The 17,981-nt window shown below is 38.5% G+C and overlaps 1 protein-coding gene across 3 annotated transcripts in view; it reads right to left on the bottom strand.

Annotated features, from left to right (window-relative positions):
* Window positions 1-179: 179 nt before the first annotated feature.
* Window positions 180-17,981, bottom strand: part of stet (stem cell tumor) — a 156,882-nt gene continuing 139,080 nt past the window's right edge. For 2 of the 3 annotated variants that reach the window (XM_069502451.1, XM_034974375.2), the window contains 5 exons: window positions 10,184-10,296; window positions 8,423-8,540; window positions 4,758-4,943; window positions 3,958-4,230; window positions 180-3,600 (listed from right to left, as the gene is read on the bottom strand). In XM_069502451.1, the coding sequence (XP_069358552.1) occupies window positions 3,361-3,600; window positions 3,958-4,230; window positions 4,758-4,943; window positions 8,423-8,540; window positions 10,184-10,296 (930 nt within the window). In that variant the 3' untranslated portion in view covers window positions 180-3,360. The remainder of the gene's footprint in view (window positions 3,601-3,957; window positions 4,231-4,757; window positions 4,944-8,422; window positions 8,541-10,183; window positions 10,297-17,981) is intronic. The other variant, XM_069502452.1, reaches the window with a different exon arrangement.

The following is a 17,981-nucleotide window of genomic DNA, read 5'->3' on the forward strand; positions in this document are numbered from 1 at the left end:
TGATTTATAAAAGCTAAAATTTGTCTGTGTATGCTGGCTCTTAGTTTACAAAGTAACCACGGGGTTTTTAAAATCGGTTATCTTCATCTAGTTAAAAATAAGCTGAACTTTGCTTTAAAAATTTATGAAGTTTTTAAGTAGGTAAGTAGTAAGTTTTAAGTAAAATTAAAGCACAGGAATAGTTTTCAATCAATTTTAATAGTTTATCAATCATTTTAAATCGAATATTCAATCTTATTTTTTCATATAATCACATAATTATTATAATTATATACGATTCACGCTTAAAATAAATTAAATGAAAACACTCTGCAATAATAATTTATACATACACAAAAAAATCAGTCGGTATGTGACATTATTTGATTCATATTAAAAGTATACAATCAATTTACAATAATAGGAATCAGGCACATCATAATATAATAATTATGGTGGAAACACACTGACAACATGCTACCTTATTCGACGCCACGTCGCGTCACTTGACACCACGTAGCGTCACTCTACACCGACGGCGTCGCGTCGGGTGTGTTCCTTAAATTACTACTTTTTAATTTGACTCATAATGAGGTGCATGGTGTGCAGTATGTTTCCAGCATTAAATAATAATCTATTTACTAGTGAGTAGTAACATGTTTTCGTTAAAAACTTCGAAGCATTACTTACGTATACCGAAGAGGTACAAAAGTGAAATATAATGGACGAATCACTTCACATACGTATTATAGTGAACATAACAAATTGATCCCATAAAACAAAAACTCACTTTTGAGCATAATCATTACAGATTAAAAAAACGTTGCAATTGAGCAATTACACATCATACGCGTTAATAAGTCTGAATCATACTTAAAACACACCACCCCAACCGACGATGCCACGCGACGATGATTATAGAAAATACTACTTACTATATTTGACAGATTCAACACAAATTGCGTGGCGTCTAATTGTGTGTTTGGTGTGGCATTTTAATTATAACCCAGTCTAACATTACAAACAAGTACCTAAAGCGATTTGTTTTCATCATTCTGAGCAATCAATTGAACTAAATTCTAAAATCGACTAATCAGTTTCGCATTTGAATTTTTTTAAATACAGAAAGAAATATCCATCACTGAAGCATGGACGCTATTTTATTCTAATCTTTGGTGTGCTGGGCATAACAACGCTGACGCTCAACGAAATGCCTTCTTCAACTGTATCGTTATGACAGAATCGCATTTGCAACACGCCACCCACCTCACGGCACGCCACGAGTCATGATATAAATCCTAGTATTTCGTATCCTCCGAAACGAAACATGTTACCAACACCCGATGTAAAGTGTTGTCGGATGTTGATAATAATGTGTTTCTGATGCCATGTTGTAACTCTTAGAGTAAACTAATGTGGGGTTAAGGTGGATTTTTGAGTCGAGCGTATGTGACGTCACGTTACAGAGGCTCGACTCGAAAGTCCACCTAACGTCGTAATTTGACATCTCTATTCTTTGATAGACTGCTTAATTACCGTTCACATTTTATAACTTGAAAATATAAAAAATCCAATTAGTTAGGCCTTTGAATCACACTTCCAACATTAGACAACACGTCACGTCGTCGGGTATTGTTATAATTTGTGTTTCAGAGTAGGTAGCTATACAAAATACCAGGATTTGTTTAGTGGCGTGGCGTGGGGTGGCGTGTTGCAAATATGTCAGAGCCATTAAAATCAATAACTATTATACCTACATATTTATTTTAAAAACCTATGATTAAAGTGGATGCGGCATTTGGTCGAGTTGTCAGTCCTACGGAACATTATACTGTGTTGCGGTAACGCCTTTCGACTACACTACGGACGCAGATAGTAGGTACAAAAATAATTCACCTATCCAATACTATTATGACTACTTAACAATTAAGTATCGCGAGGAGACCGCTTTTCGGCTTTTATTCTCTGGAACATTCAAATCGTATCTTGCGTTTAAGGGTGCCTGTCAACTGCGCGGAGTGGGGTAAAGACATGTTCATCGGACCAATCAGATCATTGATAGATCACGTGATAATTTTATTTCACCATTTATGGCATTTTACGATTTCAATGTCAAAAGAGTTGGCCATAAATAACAGCAAAACATTTCAACGGCATAGCCCCTTGCAGTTAGCAAGAGGTACAAAAAATAACAAAGATTAAAATATAATCTTCTCCAGGCAACTTTTGCTATGACAGCGCAGTGCATTTTTCTGTAGGTACTGAAAAGCTAATGTCAGCAGCAAGTAGCACGGCTTGCATGTGTGGAAAATAAATCTTTTTTAAGAACATGTTTAAAAACATAATTGAAAAATATGTTTCAAACACATATTTACTGTTTTTTTTAAATTAATGGTTTTAAACAGAGTTTAAATTAAAACACTTGTTTTAAACGTTTGTTTAAAACTATGCCAACCCTGCTCCATTAATGCACCGCATTAATCGCGCAACATCATCACGTTATTAAACCGGCTACGGCTAATGGCAATCTTGTTTTCAGCACAGAAAAATGTATTGCGTGCGGCTCATCCGTTAATGTGCGATGAGCATTAACCGTAGTCATGTAATTGCAACTTGTGACGTAAAATTTAACATTTCCAGTATGAAGAGGTGTCAAACTTGACGTCGCAAATGCATTTCACGATTAATCATAAAAAATCTGGGCCTGGAACAATTGACCATTTCCATAAGTCAATTAGCTTATACAAAACTGGCAAAGCTGTGAGTTCTATCAACTTGACAGTTTGATGCGGGATGATTGCTCGCGACGTTTGACATAGCCTTATGGATTATGGAATAGGTTCCCAGGCAGTGCGATTGTTAGGCCTCCTCAAATAATGCTACTTATCGCGTATCACACTAAGGTAAATTGACTAGGCGTGTTGTGAGTCGGTCACTATTAAGTGACTGTATCGTTAGGCTTCGACTTTAGAGCAGCTAACATACTATTATTATTAAAGCGTGGTAATTTAAGCCCGGTGCACACGACCCAACCGTATCGTATCCTACAGACAGTTTATACACAGTTTAGACAGTTAAAGTTTTAAAAGTTACAATTTATGTAAAAACAATATTTGCCATAAACAAAACAATCTTTCAATTTCAATATGAATTAAAATTAATTCAATAGTTCTTACTTCTTAGTTTTTCTCATTATGAAAAAAAATTGCAAATACTATTTTACTGACATTATTTTCTGTACAATACGACCGGACTCGATACATAACCTTCGAGCAAGAACAGAATTATGTTCAACACAATTATAAATACGATACGAAACGCTGGGTTCAACTGGGCTAAGTAAAATATCGAAGCCTAAGTACAGGATATACTGATGGCAGATCAGAACCCGGCGTCAGGCGGCGGGTCGGGCGGCATGTAGTGCAGCTCGTCTACAGGCCCACTGAACACGTTGTAGAGTACTGCGAAGAGCGTGCAAGCGGCGTAGGCTCCTAGGGCCGCCCACCACAGTAAGCGCTCCCACAGCCTCTGTTGCGCGTGCTTCAGTACCAGCAGGCCGATGGTGAGGCCGGCCAAGGCGCCCGCGACGTGCGCCGCGTACGACACCGGGGGCGCTTCCTGCTTTACAAGACATACGAAAATACTTTAGTTTACATGAACATATTATTGTATATAACTATTATAGGGTCTTTTGCCATATTATTAAAACCAAAATGGTCAGGCTTACAATAAGTAGACCTAGCTATTACAAAAATGTCCTTCATACAATGGGTCTAATTATTGGGCCATAGGTTTGGGATAGGTCAAACATTCAAAGTTTTAACCCTTTTAATATTCATACCACCTCTAAATAACAGCTAAGTTAGAAAAGAAAATCAATCATGTGAATTTTTTTTAAATAAAAGCTTAGGTATATAAAAAGTTCGAAATAATATAGCATAAAAATCCCTGAAACTAGATATAAAGTCATAAACTCACCTTAGTATACCTAGCGTGGACCGCAAAGCCGACATCACACGACGCGACCGCAAGCGCTGCGACCAACCGCACGGCACCGTAGCGCATTGCGTGAAAATTTAGCAATGCATTGGCTAAATGTGCGGCGAGGAGTGCGTATACACCTCCCGACGCGCCAGCTAGACAAACGTCTGGATCTAGGACGGACGCTGCTAGGGAACCTCCCAACACACCAGCGAGGTAGACCGCTCCACACCGGACCGCTCCATGCACCATTTCTAATGGTAAACCCACCTGAAAATAAAATAAATGATAAAATTAGTCTCATATCTTGGTTTTCCCCGTAGCATCGCCTGCTTATGATTAGGTATTTCGGTGTCTTGAAGACAGTAAAAACAAGACAGTAGACAGAAGAGAGGAGTAGTTGAAGACAGTATGAAGAGAGTAAAATTACTACTTAACTAACCTATTTGCAAAGTATAAAACTGCCGGGAAAAGGCAATTAGTCGAATATTTGTAAAGGTTTATCGGTCTTCAAACAGTAAGGGCGTAATGTGGGTCATTAAATAAATGATTAAGGGCGGAAGGCTTTACTACTCTATAAATAATACATTACACAAATAAAATCAATGTTGAGATTTTATATTAAGTACTAAGTCTATACAGTAGGCTTACTGAAATACTGAAACGTTCTAAACTAAACAGTCTTCACAAGATCGTCTTTTGAGCTTGATACCAAACGAAGACTAGACTTGAAAATAGAGCGATTCTATTGCCCTGTGCCTTTGTGTCATAGCTCATAGCTTGAACAGAACACTTACCGCTAACTGTACAAGCAGGTTGAACGCGAGGTGCAACCATCCAGCGTGTACCACACTGTAGGTAAGGAACCGCCACAGCTCGCGGCGTCTGTCAGGGCGGTAGACCAGCGGAGAGTCGACGGGAACAGGGCCTGCTGCTGCCGCCACACCCCCTGCACCCCACGCGTACCAGGCGAATACACCTAACTGAAAATAAGAACAAACACACATCTAAATGAATTTTCTGTCTATTTATTATGGTATGCGTCTTGCTCAACAACATCTAGTGTACATAGTTATGAGGGTAAAGATGAGATGAGATGAGATGTGAGTAATGTGATACCTACTCTATTTATCGGTGAAAATAAATCATGACTATCTTACATCCCATTCAGAATCTTTTAAGATACCTTTTTTGAACAGACACACGCATTCTTAGTACAGTTTAAGTATGACTATCTTAGTTCTCAGTATATCCATTCCGGCTAGACAAGACCGTGACCAGGTTATGAATAAGAAATCTGTTTACGATGTATAACGGATATCCGATTAAGATATAATACCTAATACAAAATGGTAATTTGTAATGCAAAAAACGATTCAATAATTGCTCTACATTTTAAATGGTTTTTGCGCGTTCCTTTTCTAAAGATAAGTGAAGGTTAACTTATAACTTCACTGATAATTAAATAATTTATGGTGACTGATTTAGAATAGGTACCTATATCGTCAAGACTTAAGTCAGACTCGGATGGTACATGATACGTCCGACTTCCGAGCGTGTGTGCCGGGCTTTAAATAGTAGCACTTAAATGTAGAGATCTATTTCCTCAGTAAGTATAAGTACTTAATTAATTATATTGTTAATAATTTTAATGCTGAAATAACTATTTTACTTAAATATAGTACCTACACTTTCAGTCGCCTGTAAAGCTGTAATCCCGAATAAATATTGGTTAACTACCATCACAGTAGTTAATAAAGCAATCCTAATAAGCCTTGGTCAAACTTTTGTACAATGATTTCAGCTTAGATTAATTAAGGATTTCAGTTCGTTTGGGGCAGCGATAACCATCAACACGAATGCATAGATTTCTAATTCCTTTCATAAGCAATAAAAAATGTAATTTACGTCATGAGAATATGCGTAGAGCACGCAAAAAGCGCTAGAGAGAAAAGTTACATTACAATTGTATCTGATGGAAAGTTGTATGTGGTGTAGAAACGTTTCCGAGTTTTCACGGATATAAGTATTATGAGATTGATAGGCCCATTCGTGTACGTTGCGTATAGCCGTATTTGTTTTCGTTTAGACTTCATATCTATTCTTCTTCTCTACATAGGTAGGTTAAGGTACCTACTTAGTATAAAACAAAGTCGCTTTCCGCCGCGCCGTCTGTCCCTATGTAACCTACGCTTAGATCTTTTAAACTACGCAACAGATTTAAATGCGGATTCCAATAGATAGAGTGATTCAAGAGGAAGGTTTATACTTATAGTTTAAATTGTTTTGTGTTCATTTGTTGAAATATGGCGATAATTATTCAAGATGTCGGACGAAAACAAGCCGACTGAGAGCTTTCAGAGAAAATGCAGCAGCTGTCTTATTCTTTCGAAACATAACAAAATAACCACACCGACACCGCATTAGTATAGCTACATTGCACACATGCGAAGCCGGGGCAGATCACTAGTGTGTTATATAATGATCGAAGGATTTAACTTACTTACACTTATAGGTAAAACACTAAATAATTTATCTATTTATTGTATTTAGAGTGAGAAGGGTGATGGCCATAGTCTACCACGCTGGCCATGTGCGGATTGGTAGACTTCACATACCTTTGAGAACAGTATGGAGAACTCTCAGGCATGCAGGTTTCCTCACGATGTTTTCCTTCACCGTTTTTAGCAAGTGATATTTAATTTAAATTTAAATTTAATTTAAAAAAGTTAGAGGTGCGTACCCAGGATCGAACCCCCGACCTCTGTATAGAAGGTAGACGTCCAAACCGCTAGGCTATCACCGCTAGCTCAGACGACCTGAATAATGGGTACAGTGCTTTTGAAGGATATACCGATATTATGATAAGACCAGCCCATCTACACCTGTAGCACCTGCAGTCCGAGCCTAAACATGCGGTGAATCAATCTGTGACGAGCAACACGAGCGCCGTATCCGTACTCCGTAGGCACACGAAGCGTGCGCGGCGATTGTTATGATTCACGTAAACCGCTTGTTTGCGCGGATGTGAAATCCGCAATTACACTTTTTAATTAACCGAAGTAACTAGAGCGGGTATCGGACGCCGTTGCTCGTCGTAGAAAGTGATGCACCGATTTTCTAGTTCCCATAACGGCAAATAATTCATATTCACCACGACTGTGCATAATTTAGACGTTAGGTTCAGTATAATATACCTATAATTGACAAGTATAGGTAACGTTTCGTTTTGTACTAGCATCATTGAAAACGATTTACTTACCTACTTATAAAATTAGAGCAGCAGTTGCGAGTAGGTTTATCTCTAGTAGCCTATACCTGCATGCTAGCGAAACTGTGACAGCCTAGTGGTTAGGACGTCCGCCTTCTAATCGGAGGTCGGGGGTTCGATCCCGGGCACGTTTGCGTTTTAAGTAATTAAATATCACTTTCTTTAACGGTGAAGGAAAACATCGTGAGGAAACCTGCATGCCTGAAAGTTCTCCATAATGTTTTCAACGGCGTGTGAAGTCTACCAATCCGCACATGGCCAGCGTGGTAGACTATGGCCAAACCCTTCTCACTCTGAGAGGAGACCCGTGGTCTGTAATGAGCCGGCGATGGGTTGATCATGATGATACCTGTATGACCTTCAACCGCAGCTAGTCCCTGCTACTCAAACGGTCTTTCGAGTTCATTTCCGCGATCAACTGTTGCTGCTGCTGTCCTCATATCTCCCACATAAATCACGCTACGAGTTACGAGGCTCCTTATTTTTTACCCGACTCGGCGAAGCCCAAATGAGGGTTATTGCTACAATACATGTACCTCCTAGTCCTAACCGGGAACTTGCCGGGAATCAAGATGTTATTACATATATTGTATATACATGTACATGTTATTGTATATATGTCGATGACATTATTTAACACCAATAAATTGTATTATGCTGTATAGAAGAATGATTCTGTCCCTACTAAGCAGGGAACATTTCACAGATCAGCTTGACATGCTAGGGCATGTGATAAATTATATGTAGCTAGCTGATGCCCACGACTTCGCCCGCGTGGAATTATGTTTTTTAAAAATCCCATGGGCACTCTTCGATTTTCCGGGATAAAAGTAGCCTATGTCACTCTCCAGGTCTTTATCTATACCCATGCAAAAAATCACGTCAATCCGTTGCACCGTTACGACGTGATTGAAGGACAAACCAACAAACCAATGAACCAACAAACCAACAAACAATCACTTTCACATTTATAATAAGGGTATTGATGCATTCTCATACACCATAGGTAATTTTACACTATGCTTCACTACACTGCAGTAGATGAGACTTTACAATTCACACAGTTTCAGTGTGAACTTGAACAAATGCATCTTCTAGGCAAGCGCGCTCCAACTTAGACCTCATCATTGCTTTCTTTAAAAATAATTAAATAATCCATTAAATCAATCGAGCAAGACTTTAAAGACTCACCTCTAATAAAGTAACACATATAATGAAGAAGGGGGGCGGGCAGCAGGTGTACCGCTCCTGGTAGTATTTACGGTCCCTCTCCTCTGGGAGTACCTCCATTGCTACGAGGTGCACCATTCTGAAACAAATAAACGCTCTTAATTTATTGTTACGTACAACCTGCCTGCTGCAATGGTAGGTAAGCGCTGTGGTCTTATCAGTGGTTGGACTCCCGGGTTCGATTCAAGGCAGAGGGAATTGTATAATTTCTAAATTTTCTCTGGTCTGGTCTGGGAGACCGTGGCTAGTTATCACACTACCGCAAAATGCGTGCCGCCAAGCGATTAAGCGTTCTGGTAGGTACGATACCGTATAGAAACCAATAGGTATGGGTTTAATAAAAACTGCCATACTCCTTCCAGTTTACCCCGCTTCCATCTTAAATTGCATCATCAATCATCACTTACCACCAGGTAAGATTGCAGTCAAGGGTTGACTTGTATCGGAAAAATGCTTTCGTCTACACGGGCAGCCCACCCAAAAATTGAACAAATGACATCGCACATAACCTCAAGACTTGTAAGGGCTGCCAATATGAGAGTGAGATCAGATCAGCAGCACTGGGCGCACCGCGCGCCATATAAAAATGCGACAATAGCTGCTGTTGTCTCGTTGCGTTGAGTGCGCCCGGCCCTTCTGCAGGTAATGCGAGTTACCTCGTTTAAAAGTAATGCTATGCTTGGTGCTAACTGTTATACTGGTAAGTGTAGAAACAAGGACCCCCGAATCAACCATACCAGCATGAAACCAGAGCTCTATTGTTTTGTTGATGATTTGGAGACAAGATGAGATCTGCCTAAATACCCTTGCCCTGCCCTGCCGAGCCTTGTCTTTTCACCAAAGTTTGTGTGGAAGTATATTATACTTAATACCTTTATATGAACATCGAAAATGAGTGTGTTTCACACACCTCTTCTTATGTTATTTTTATCCTCAACTGAATGGCCGTATGAGAAGGAGGTAGCCAGCATACGTCAGATTTGACGTTTACAAGCACCGTGGGAGTTCAAAAGTTACAATATGAAAGTCTAAAACTCTAAATCTACCAAGGAAACAGATTTCGAAAAATTCTAAACGACCTGCTGAATGTAATAAATTGCTTACTTTTACGTTGTGCCGTTTATTGACGGTGCGGGGCAATTTATTAAACGTTTTATTACAAGAAAGCACACAAGTACATGTCAAAGTGACACGAAACAGGCTTAAAAATTTGTAACGACGTCGTCGCTCGGATTTGTTGGTTTTTACACATTTTATACACGAAATAAGCACTAATAATTTTGTTGATTATTGTCTGGTAGAGTGTTTTTTTCTTTACATTATTGATTGTACTAGAAATTTAGTATCAAACATTGTTGTGACATTTTTAGTGACGCCAATTATTTGTCATCGGATACCTACCGGTCGCTCTATTACGGTAAAATAACAGCTACAGTGAAGCACAGCAATCAGAGGTGATCGTAATCAACTCTGATTGGCTGACACTCGCTCTTTATTGGCTACAATGCATTGTTGCAACAAGAATTACAATAAATTCAGCCAATCATAACAATTGCGAATGTAATAGTGATTGATGCAGGTTTTCCGCAATCGGCCTACATCATATTAATATCTTGTACGCGAGTAGAACGTAGTGGTTACATAGGTACTCTTTGCGTGAGTACGTGACTCCATTTTATTGAACACCGTCGTGGTAAATCAGAAGAAGACTGTTGTAGGTACCTGGCAAATAATGTGGGGTCTTCGAGAAGAAGATGGAAGTCGTTCTCAGAGCTGACCTCGCGGTCTCTCTGGTGCACTGCGCATCTATAACTGCGTGTTCGCTTGCCGCTCATCTAGAACAAAACAAAAGCTATGTTAAAAACAAAGTAGATAAGTACAAGTAGTACCTAAGTAAGAACCTAGGTACCTACCTATGTATCCCTGTTCAACTGAAAAGAGTAGGTATCAGACACTTTCATTGCAGACCCTTTTTCTGTAGATTTACAGTACCTAGCAAGTTTACCTAGTTACCTACCCTGTACTCAGCAGGAAAGATTGTCTTCATCGAACTTTAGAAAAAGATAATCGGCAGCTTCCGTTTTGTAGAGCGTTGTCTCTGTCATTGAGACTGACATGGCGACAAAGATCATGGATGTAGAACAAAACTTCACATACGTAATGTATGAGTGACAGAGACGATATAGGCAGTAGGCAATTCAAACCACAATTAAGTACATTTACTTACGTAAATGAATTTACGAGAATGATTATAACAGGTAAACAAACAATGTACCGATCAACAAGACAACAACTGGACAAGCGCGTTTGTTCCTATTTTACAAGCGGGTACAAGCAAGGTGATGATAGCAAAGGGTAAAAACCAAGAACTAAAGGTGCAGCCTTAGGTATGCAGTGCTCAAATCTACTAACTCCATAGAAATCTGATTCCTACGTTCAAAAGTATAATGGGTAAGTACTTACTTACATAAATAATATTATGTATGTAGGGTAGTACTTAGTAGGTAATAATATCTTTTTTCTTTTCGAAACCTGATCGATAAATCGGGTAGAAAAATACACTCACTCACTCACACTCAATTGTTCCCAGTTCCCACCAAGGTTTCGAAAAGAAAAAAGTTGTTAATGTTAATTTTGTTTTGTTTCAATTATTCTCGATTATTTTAAACCTACCTAATTTCACTACTCCGGTGATTAATTTATTTTTAAATTATTTATTTACTCAAAAATGAGAACAGTGCACTGTGTCCCTATTGCACGTTTTGGTTCTTGTGTCTTTGTTGGATGACCATGATTTAAAATAACATGCGTTCAGTTCATTAGCATTTTCATTTCAATGAACGTAGACAGTGTGGATTTTCATTCTTGTTCCTTTTCCCTCGGAGTGTCATGCTCGCACTCGCGTATTCTTCAAAGAATTGTTATCTTTTCAAGCCGCATCCACGTCAGTAAAAAGCGTAGGTACGATGATCGCTGAAGGTGTACTACAGTTGCCGCAAATTCTAATATTTTTTGGGTCCGTATACCGCCAAAAAACCGGCCAAGTGCGAGTCAGGCTCGCAAAATGAGTGTTCCGTACTACGGTCCTATTTTTTCGTCATTTTTCACGATAATTCAAAAACTATGATGCATAAAAATAAATAAAAATCTGTTTTAGAATGTACAGGTGAAGACCTTTTATATGATACCCTCAAGTGGGGTATAGTCACTCACTTCGAAAGTTGAAAATACTAATTATTAGTTCATGACCACAATTTAATTTGTTTTGTGTGATCTAACCCTAAATTCACGGTTTTCAGATTTTTACCCAAATGTCAGCTATAAGATCTACCTACCTGCCAAATTTCATGATTCTAGGTCAACGGGAAGTACCCTGTAGGTTTCTTGACAGACAGACGGACAGACAGACAGACAGACAGACAGACAGACAGACAACAAAGTGATCCTATAAGGGTTCCGTTTTTCCTTTTGAGGTACGGAACCCTAAAAAGGAACCTGTATAGGTAGGACCACTTCGTTGTCTGTCTGTCAAGAGTCAAGACCCTATTCCTCAGGAACGCGTGAAGGTATCATGTTGAAATTACATAATATGGAATACTAGGTTTATAATCTAAGTACACAATCCCTTAAAGCTGTGAAAAAATAAAACTTCTAGGTAGGTACGTTAATTCAGTTAAGTACTAAGTAGGAAGGTACCTACCTAGTACCTAGTTAAATTATATTGAAAAAGGTAAAACCTATAAGACTGGCAAAACTTGCTGAAGTTAAAAGTTAAGTTAGTTACCTAGGTAGGTACTTCATACACAAACTTACATACTATTACCTACATTTATAAAATTTTACACCTTCATGTAGGTACCTAGCTACCTACTTGCTTCTACTACTTTTGTAAGTTTTTGAAATGTATTTTCTTATTTTTAGAGTTCCGTACCTCGAAAGGAAAAAGGAACCCTTATAGAATCACTTCGTTGGCTGTCTGTCTGTCTGTGGTGTGTGTCAAGAAACCTATAGGATACTTCCCGTTGACCTAGAATCATGAAATTTGGCAGGCAGGTAGGTCTGATAGCACACGTAAGGGGGAAAATCCGAAAACCGTGAATTTGTGGTTACATCACAAAAAAAAATTATAATGTGTCCATGAAATAATAATGAGTATTTTCAACTTTCAAAGTAAGATTACTGTACCAAGTGTTGTATCATAAATGAAAGGGTTTTACCTGTACCTGTGTAAAACAGATTTTTATTTATTTTTATGCATAATAGTTTTTGATTTATGGTGCAAAATGTCGAAAAATACAACTGTAGTAGGTACGGAACCCTCGATGCGCGAGTCTGACTCGCACTTGGCCGGTTTTTTCTAACGGTAACTACAAACTTCGCGATAAATACCTATTTATTTATGTTTTAGGTTAGTTAACTGTGAGAAAACTTAAATGAAACAATATCTAATTAGTCTTTATTAATATACCTACTAGGTACATTGCCTCATAGAAAGCTTAATTATCAACTGATGTCTGGTACTTTTACATAATTAGACTCTCAGCTATGAAGATGCCATGACATTATATTATTGTTATGGTTATGACTAAAGTTTTACGTAAGTACCTTCCTATCAATAATGTTTAGTGTAGTTACCTATTTGTTATGCAAGGGTGCAAAGATGTTATTTTGTCCCGAGAGTTTGTATTGAATTCCGAGCCAGCGAAGGATTGAAAATACTAATTATTAATTCATGACCACAATTTGTTTTTATGTGATGTAACCACAAATTCACGGTTTTCTGATTTTTCCCCGAATGTCTGCTATAAGACCTACCTACCTGCCAAATTTCATGAATCTAGATCAATGGGAAGTACCCTGTAGATTTCTTGACAGACCGACAGACGGACAGACAGACAACAAAGTGATCCTATAAGGGTTGATCCGTTTTTCCTTTTGAGGTACGGAACCCTAAAAAGTACATTGTTATTTGATTTAACTAATAATCAGATAGGTGGGTTGAGTAGGTAGCTATGTCTCAATCTAGCCATTCGTCTACTATTACTTGAACCACCTATACGTAATACCTAATATTATTATCATAATTATAAAGCTACTAGATGGGAAGTGGAAACTCTTTCTAAAACTACTTAAGTAGGTAGGTAAATTGGAAGTTTAAAATGCTTACACTCGAGGGTTTATTATAACTAACTACTCCGCAAACGGTCTTGATTCTTGGGCTATTTCTAAAGTTTTTTAAAGAGCTTGCACTAATTGATGTCGCTAAATACAAGGGTGAATAATTTTAGTGCGTGGGATGATCTTGATACTTGAGACTTTTTTTAGGTAAGAACTTTAAAGTTCAAATTTCGAAAGAGCTCGCACTTGACGTCGCGACTTCCGAGGGTGGCTTACGATTTTTTACGGCTAATGTCTTGAAGTCCGCGGGACGGTCTCGACGAAGCGGCGGGCGCGGCGACTGGCTGGCACGCGGCCAGGCCTATCGACCGCAACCCTCGGCGCGCTATCGATAAGAATTCGACGAAATCTGCACTGTAACACTGGCCAGTCCAATTATTCGTATTGTAAAGTTGTATTCGTGCCGGCAACGGGTTTAGGAATTGATTCAGATTCAAAAAATGAAAAAAAATTATTGGCATTGATATAAATATCTAAGCTTTTTCGAATAAGCGAGTTGTACTTTCTACATAATAATATCATCGTTTTGAAAAACGATCTTACTACTGATTTATGTTTGCCGGTTTGCTTGTAGGTAGAGTTCTGACTCTACCTACATCGCGTAAATGTTTCGCGCTCTACCTGTACGCGAATCGGTAGGCGGTTGGTTGGCGCTTGGCCAGGTTTATCGACCGGCACCCAACACCCTCGCGACGTTATCAATAAGTTTTTAAAGTTTTCACGCTAGCACTATAGCCCACGATGAAGCTATTGAAAGTTAGATTTACTTCGTATGGGGGGAGGGGTTAGACCCCAAAATCCCCTTCCCCTGGCTACGGCTAAAGTTCTTAATACATTTTAATCTGTGCCCATGCCGTATACAACTGGGCCATGCTGTTTTACTTTTAGCTCTTAATAATATAATCAGCTACGCAGCCATAGTATCTTAAAATTATTAACGCTATAAGACGTTACAATGGCAGTAAAATGTTACCAAATGCGTTTAAACAAAATAACTTTATAAAGTGCCATAACAATGTAAGTTCGCATACAGGTAGGGTCACCATATATCTATGGAATTTTTTGATGAATAGTTCCGAAAAAGTTCTTGGATATTTTGACAATGTTCACTACATGTATGGTATATGTAAAATAAATATTCATTTATTGATAATTGTAAAACAGTAGGTATATTATGTGCAATCGAAAAACCGATGTCTATGTAAATTGGAAGTTTAAAATGCTTACACTCGAGGGTTTATTATAACTAACTACTCCGCAAACGGTCTTGATTCTTGGGCTATTTCTAAAGTTTTTTAAAGAGCTTGCACTAATTGATGTCGCTAAATACAAGGGTGAATAATTTTAGTGCGTGGGATGATCTTGATACTTGAGACTTTTTTTAGGTAAGAACTTTAAAGTTCAAATTTCGAAAGAGCTCGCACTTGACGTCGCGACTTCCGAGGGTGGCTTACGATTTTTTACGGCTAATGTCTTGAAGTCCGCGGGACGGTCTCGACGAAGCGGCGGGCGCGGCGACTGGCTGGCACGCGGCCAGGCCTATCGACCGCAACCCTCGGCGCGCTATCGATAAGAATTCGACGAAATCTGCACTGTAACACTGGCCAGTCCAATTATTCGTATTGTAAAGTTGTATTCGTGCCGGCAACGGGTTTAGGAATTGATTCAGATTCAAAAAATGAAAAAAAATTATTGGCATTGATATAAATATCTAAGCTTTTTCGAATAAGCGAGTTGTACTTTCTACATAATAATATCATCGTTTTGAAAAACGATCTTACTACTGATTTATGTTTGCCGGTTTGCTTGTAGGTAGAGTTCTGACTCTACCTACATCGCGTAAATGTTTCGCGCTCTACCTGTACGCGAATCGGTAGGCGGTTGGTTGGCGCTTGGCCAGGTTTATCGACCGGCACCCAACACCCTCGCGACGTTATCAATAAGTTTTTAAAGTTTTCACGCTAGCACTATAGCCCACGATGAAGCTATTGAAAGTTAGATTTACTTCGTATGGGGGGAGGGGTTAGACCCCAAAATCCCCTTCCCCTGGCTACGGCTAAAGTTCTTAATACATTTTAATCTGTGCCCATGCCGTATACAACTGGGCCATGCTGTTTTACTTTTAGCTCTTAATAATATAATCAGCTACGCAGCCATAGTATCTTAAAATTATTAACGCTATAAGACGTTACAATGGCAGTAAAATGTTACCAAATGCGTTTAAACAAAATAACTTTATAAAGTGCCATAACAATGTAAGTTCGCATACAGGTAGGGTCACCATATATCTATGGAATTTTTTGATGAATAGTTCCGAAAAAGTTCTTGGATATTTTGACAATGTTCACTACATGTATGGTATATGTAAAATAAATATTCATTTATTGATAATTGTAAAACAGTAGGTATATTATGTGCAATCGAAAAACCGATGTCTATAAAATTGGTATAATACCGAGTCGCAGTTAACGTTAAAGTTAAAATACACTAATTAATCTTTGTATCCTGATTACATGTAAGCAACACTTTTGTCTTTTTGCTCTTTGAAATAATATCTAAAGATGAACTTTGTCCTGAAGCTTAACTAGTGTAGACTATTTCAGTAAATATTTACTTGAAAATCAACGAGAATAAATTGAGATTAATTATTGCAGGAAAACTATGAAAAATACTAAAACAGTAAAAATATATCTATAGAATAGATCTACAAAATATATTTTGACGGAAACTAAATTAAGGTTCAAGTGTTTAGGCAATGCCCATAACAGAGTTACTCTTATGGTCATCCTACACACGGGGCAGTGGTAAAGAGCAGGTCGCGCAGGTGGGCGGTATGTAGGTACGCCGTTCACCGGTGAACGACTGGTCGAACCCGCGCCGCAATCCATCGCGGGCTACCGTATTGTCCCCGCGGCTCTACGGCCGCAGTCGTTCAACTCAGTTTCCCACGACACTGCAAAATACCCAATGCCAAAACCTAAATAGCCTAGACGCGGCGCAGACGCCGGCTATATCTGTCTCGGCAACGCCGTACCTATATATAATTTTGAAACCGGCATCGACTCCCGAGATTCTATTTAATGTAGTGCGAAAGTATTATATTGAACGCCTGTCTGACAAGCATTACTAATGGTCAACAGCTGATAGGAACACGAATTGAAACATTTTCATGACCCATCAGTGAATTATACAAATTTTTACCATAAAAAGTTACCACCTACAATGAATATATTATTATACTCATCTACTAAATAATATATCAGACTGTGTGGCTGTATGTATGACTGTGATAGCCTAGTGGTTAGGACATCCGCCTTCTAATCGGAGGTCGGGGGTTTGATCCCGGGCACGCATCTCTAACTTTTCGGAGTTATGTGCGTTCTAAGTACCCAATTAAATGTCACATGCTTTAGCGGTGAAGGAAAACATCGTGAGGAAACCTGCATGCCTGAGAGTTCTCCAAATGTTCTCAAAGGTGTGTGAAGTCTACCAATCCACACTTGGCCAGCGTGGTAGACTATGGCCAAAACCATTCTCACTCTGAGAGGAGACCCGTGCTCTGTAGTAAGCCGGCGATGGGTTGGTCATGATGAAATAATATGTAAATCGACTTTATTAATCACAAAGTTTTATACAGCGAATAAATGTTTTTGAGCCATCTCATTCAACGACTCAATCAGCCAACAATAAAGTACTCTATAAAGCTTATATTAATCGATTTTATGATAGAACAATAAATCGATTTTCCGCGGGAATTGCGCGGGTTGGGCGCCAGTGGGCGCAATGAATCCAAGTTCCAACGTGGGCGCCGCGTGAGTCACGCCGACATCCGACACGTCCGATTCGTATCCGGAACCACTAACTAGGCACTATTGCCGTCTCGTCAAACGAGCGCACGAGCCTACGCGACGCAGTACTCATTTTGATAACCCACATTATTATTCATTATTAAAAGTCAAACTATTGAATACTGTGATTTAATTATCATTATAATATGTATTTTCGTTAGAATAGGTAAGTTTGAACAAGGACTGTAAGTAAGCCCTGTCTGTTTATAAAGTTATAAGCATTATGAATTCAGAATTAATGACATAATCAAGAATGCCTCATTTTAATTGATAGAATGCTTTAGTTATTTCATAGGTTTACTTTTCTATTTTATGAATCAGATAATCTAATAATCAGTTACAACAGCTATATAGTTATTTCAGAGTAAGTAATAAATGAGAAATAGTGGGTTTTAAAAATTAATCTTAATAATACATACTTACTAATATTTTTTAGCATATTATATTTCGCATTTTTAAATAATTCCTTTAAAATCAACAATAACTATGCTGAT

This window comes from Maniola hyperantus, chromosome 13 (genome assembly GCF_902806685.2).
Source record: "Maniola hyperantus chromosome 13, iAphHyp1.2, whole genome shotgun sequence".
NCBI lineage: Eukaryota > Metazoa > Arthropoda > Insecta > Lepidoptera > Nymphalidae > Maniola > Maniola hyperantus.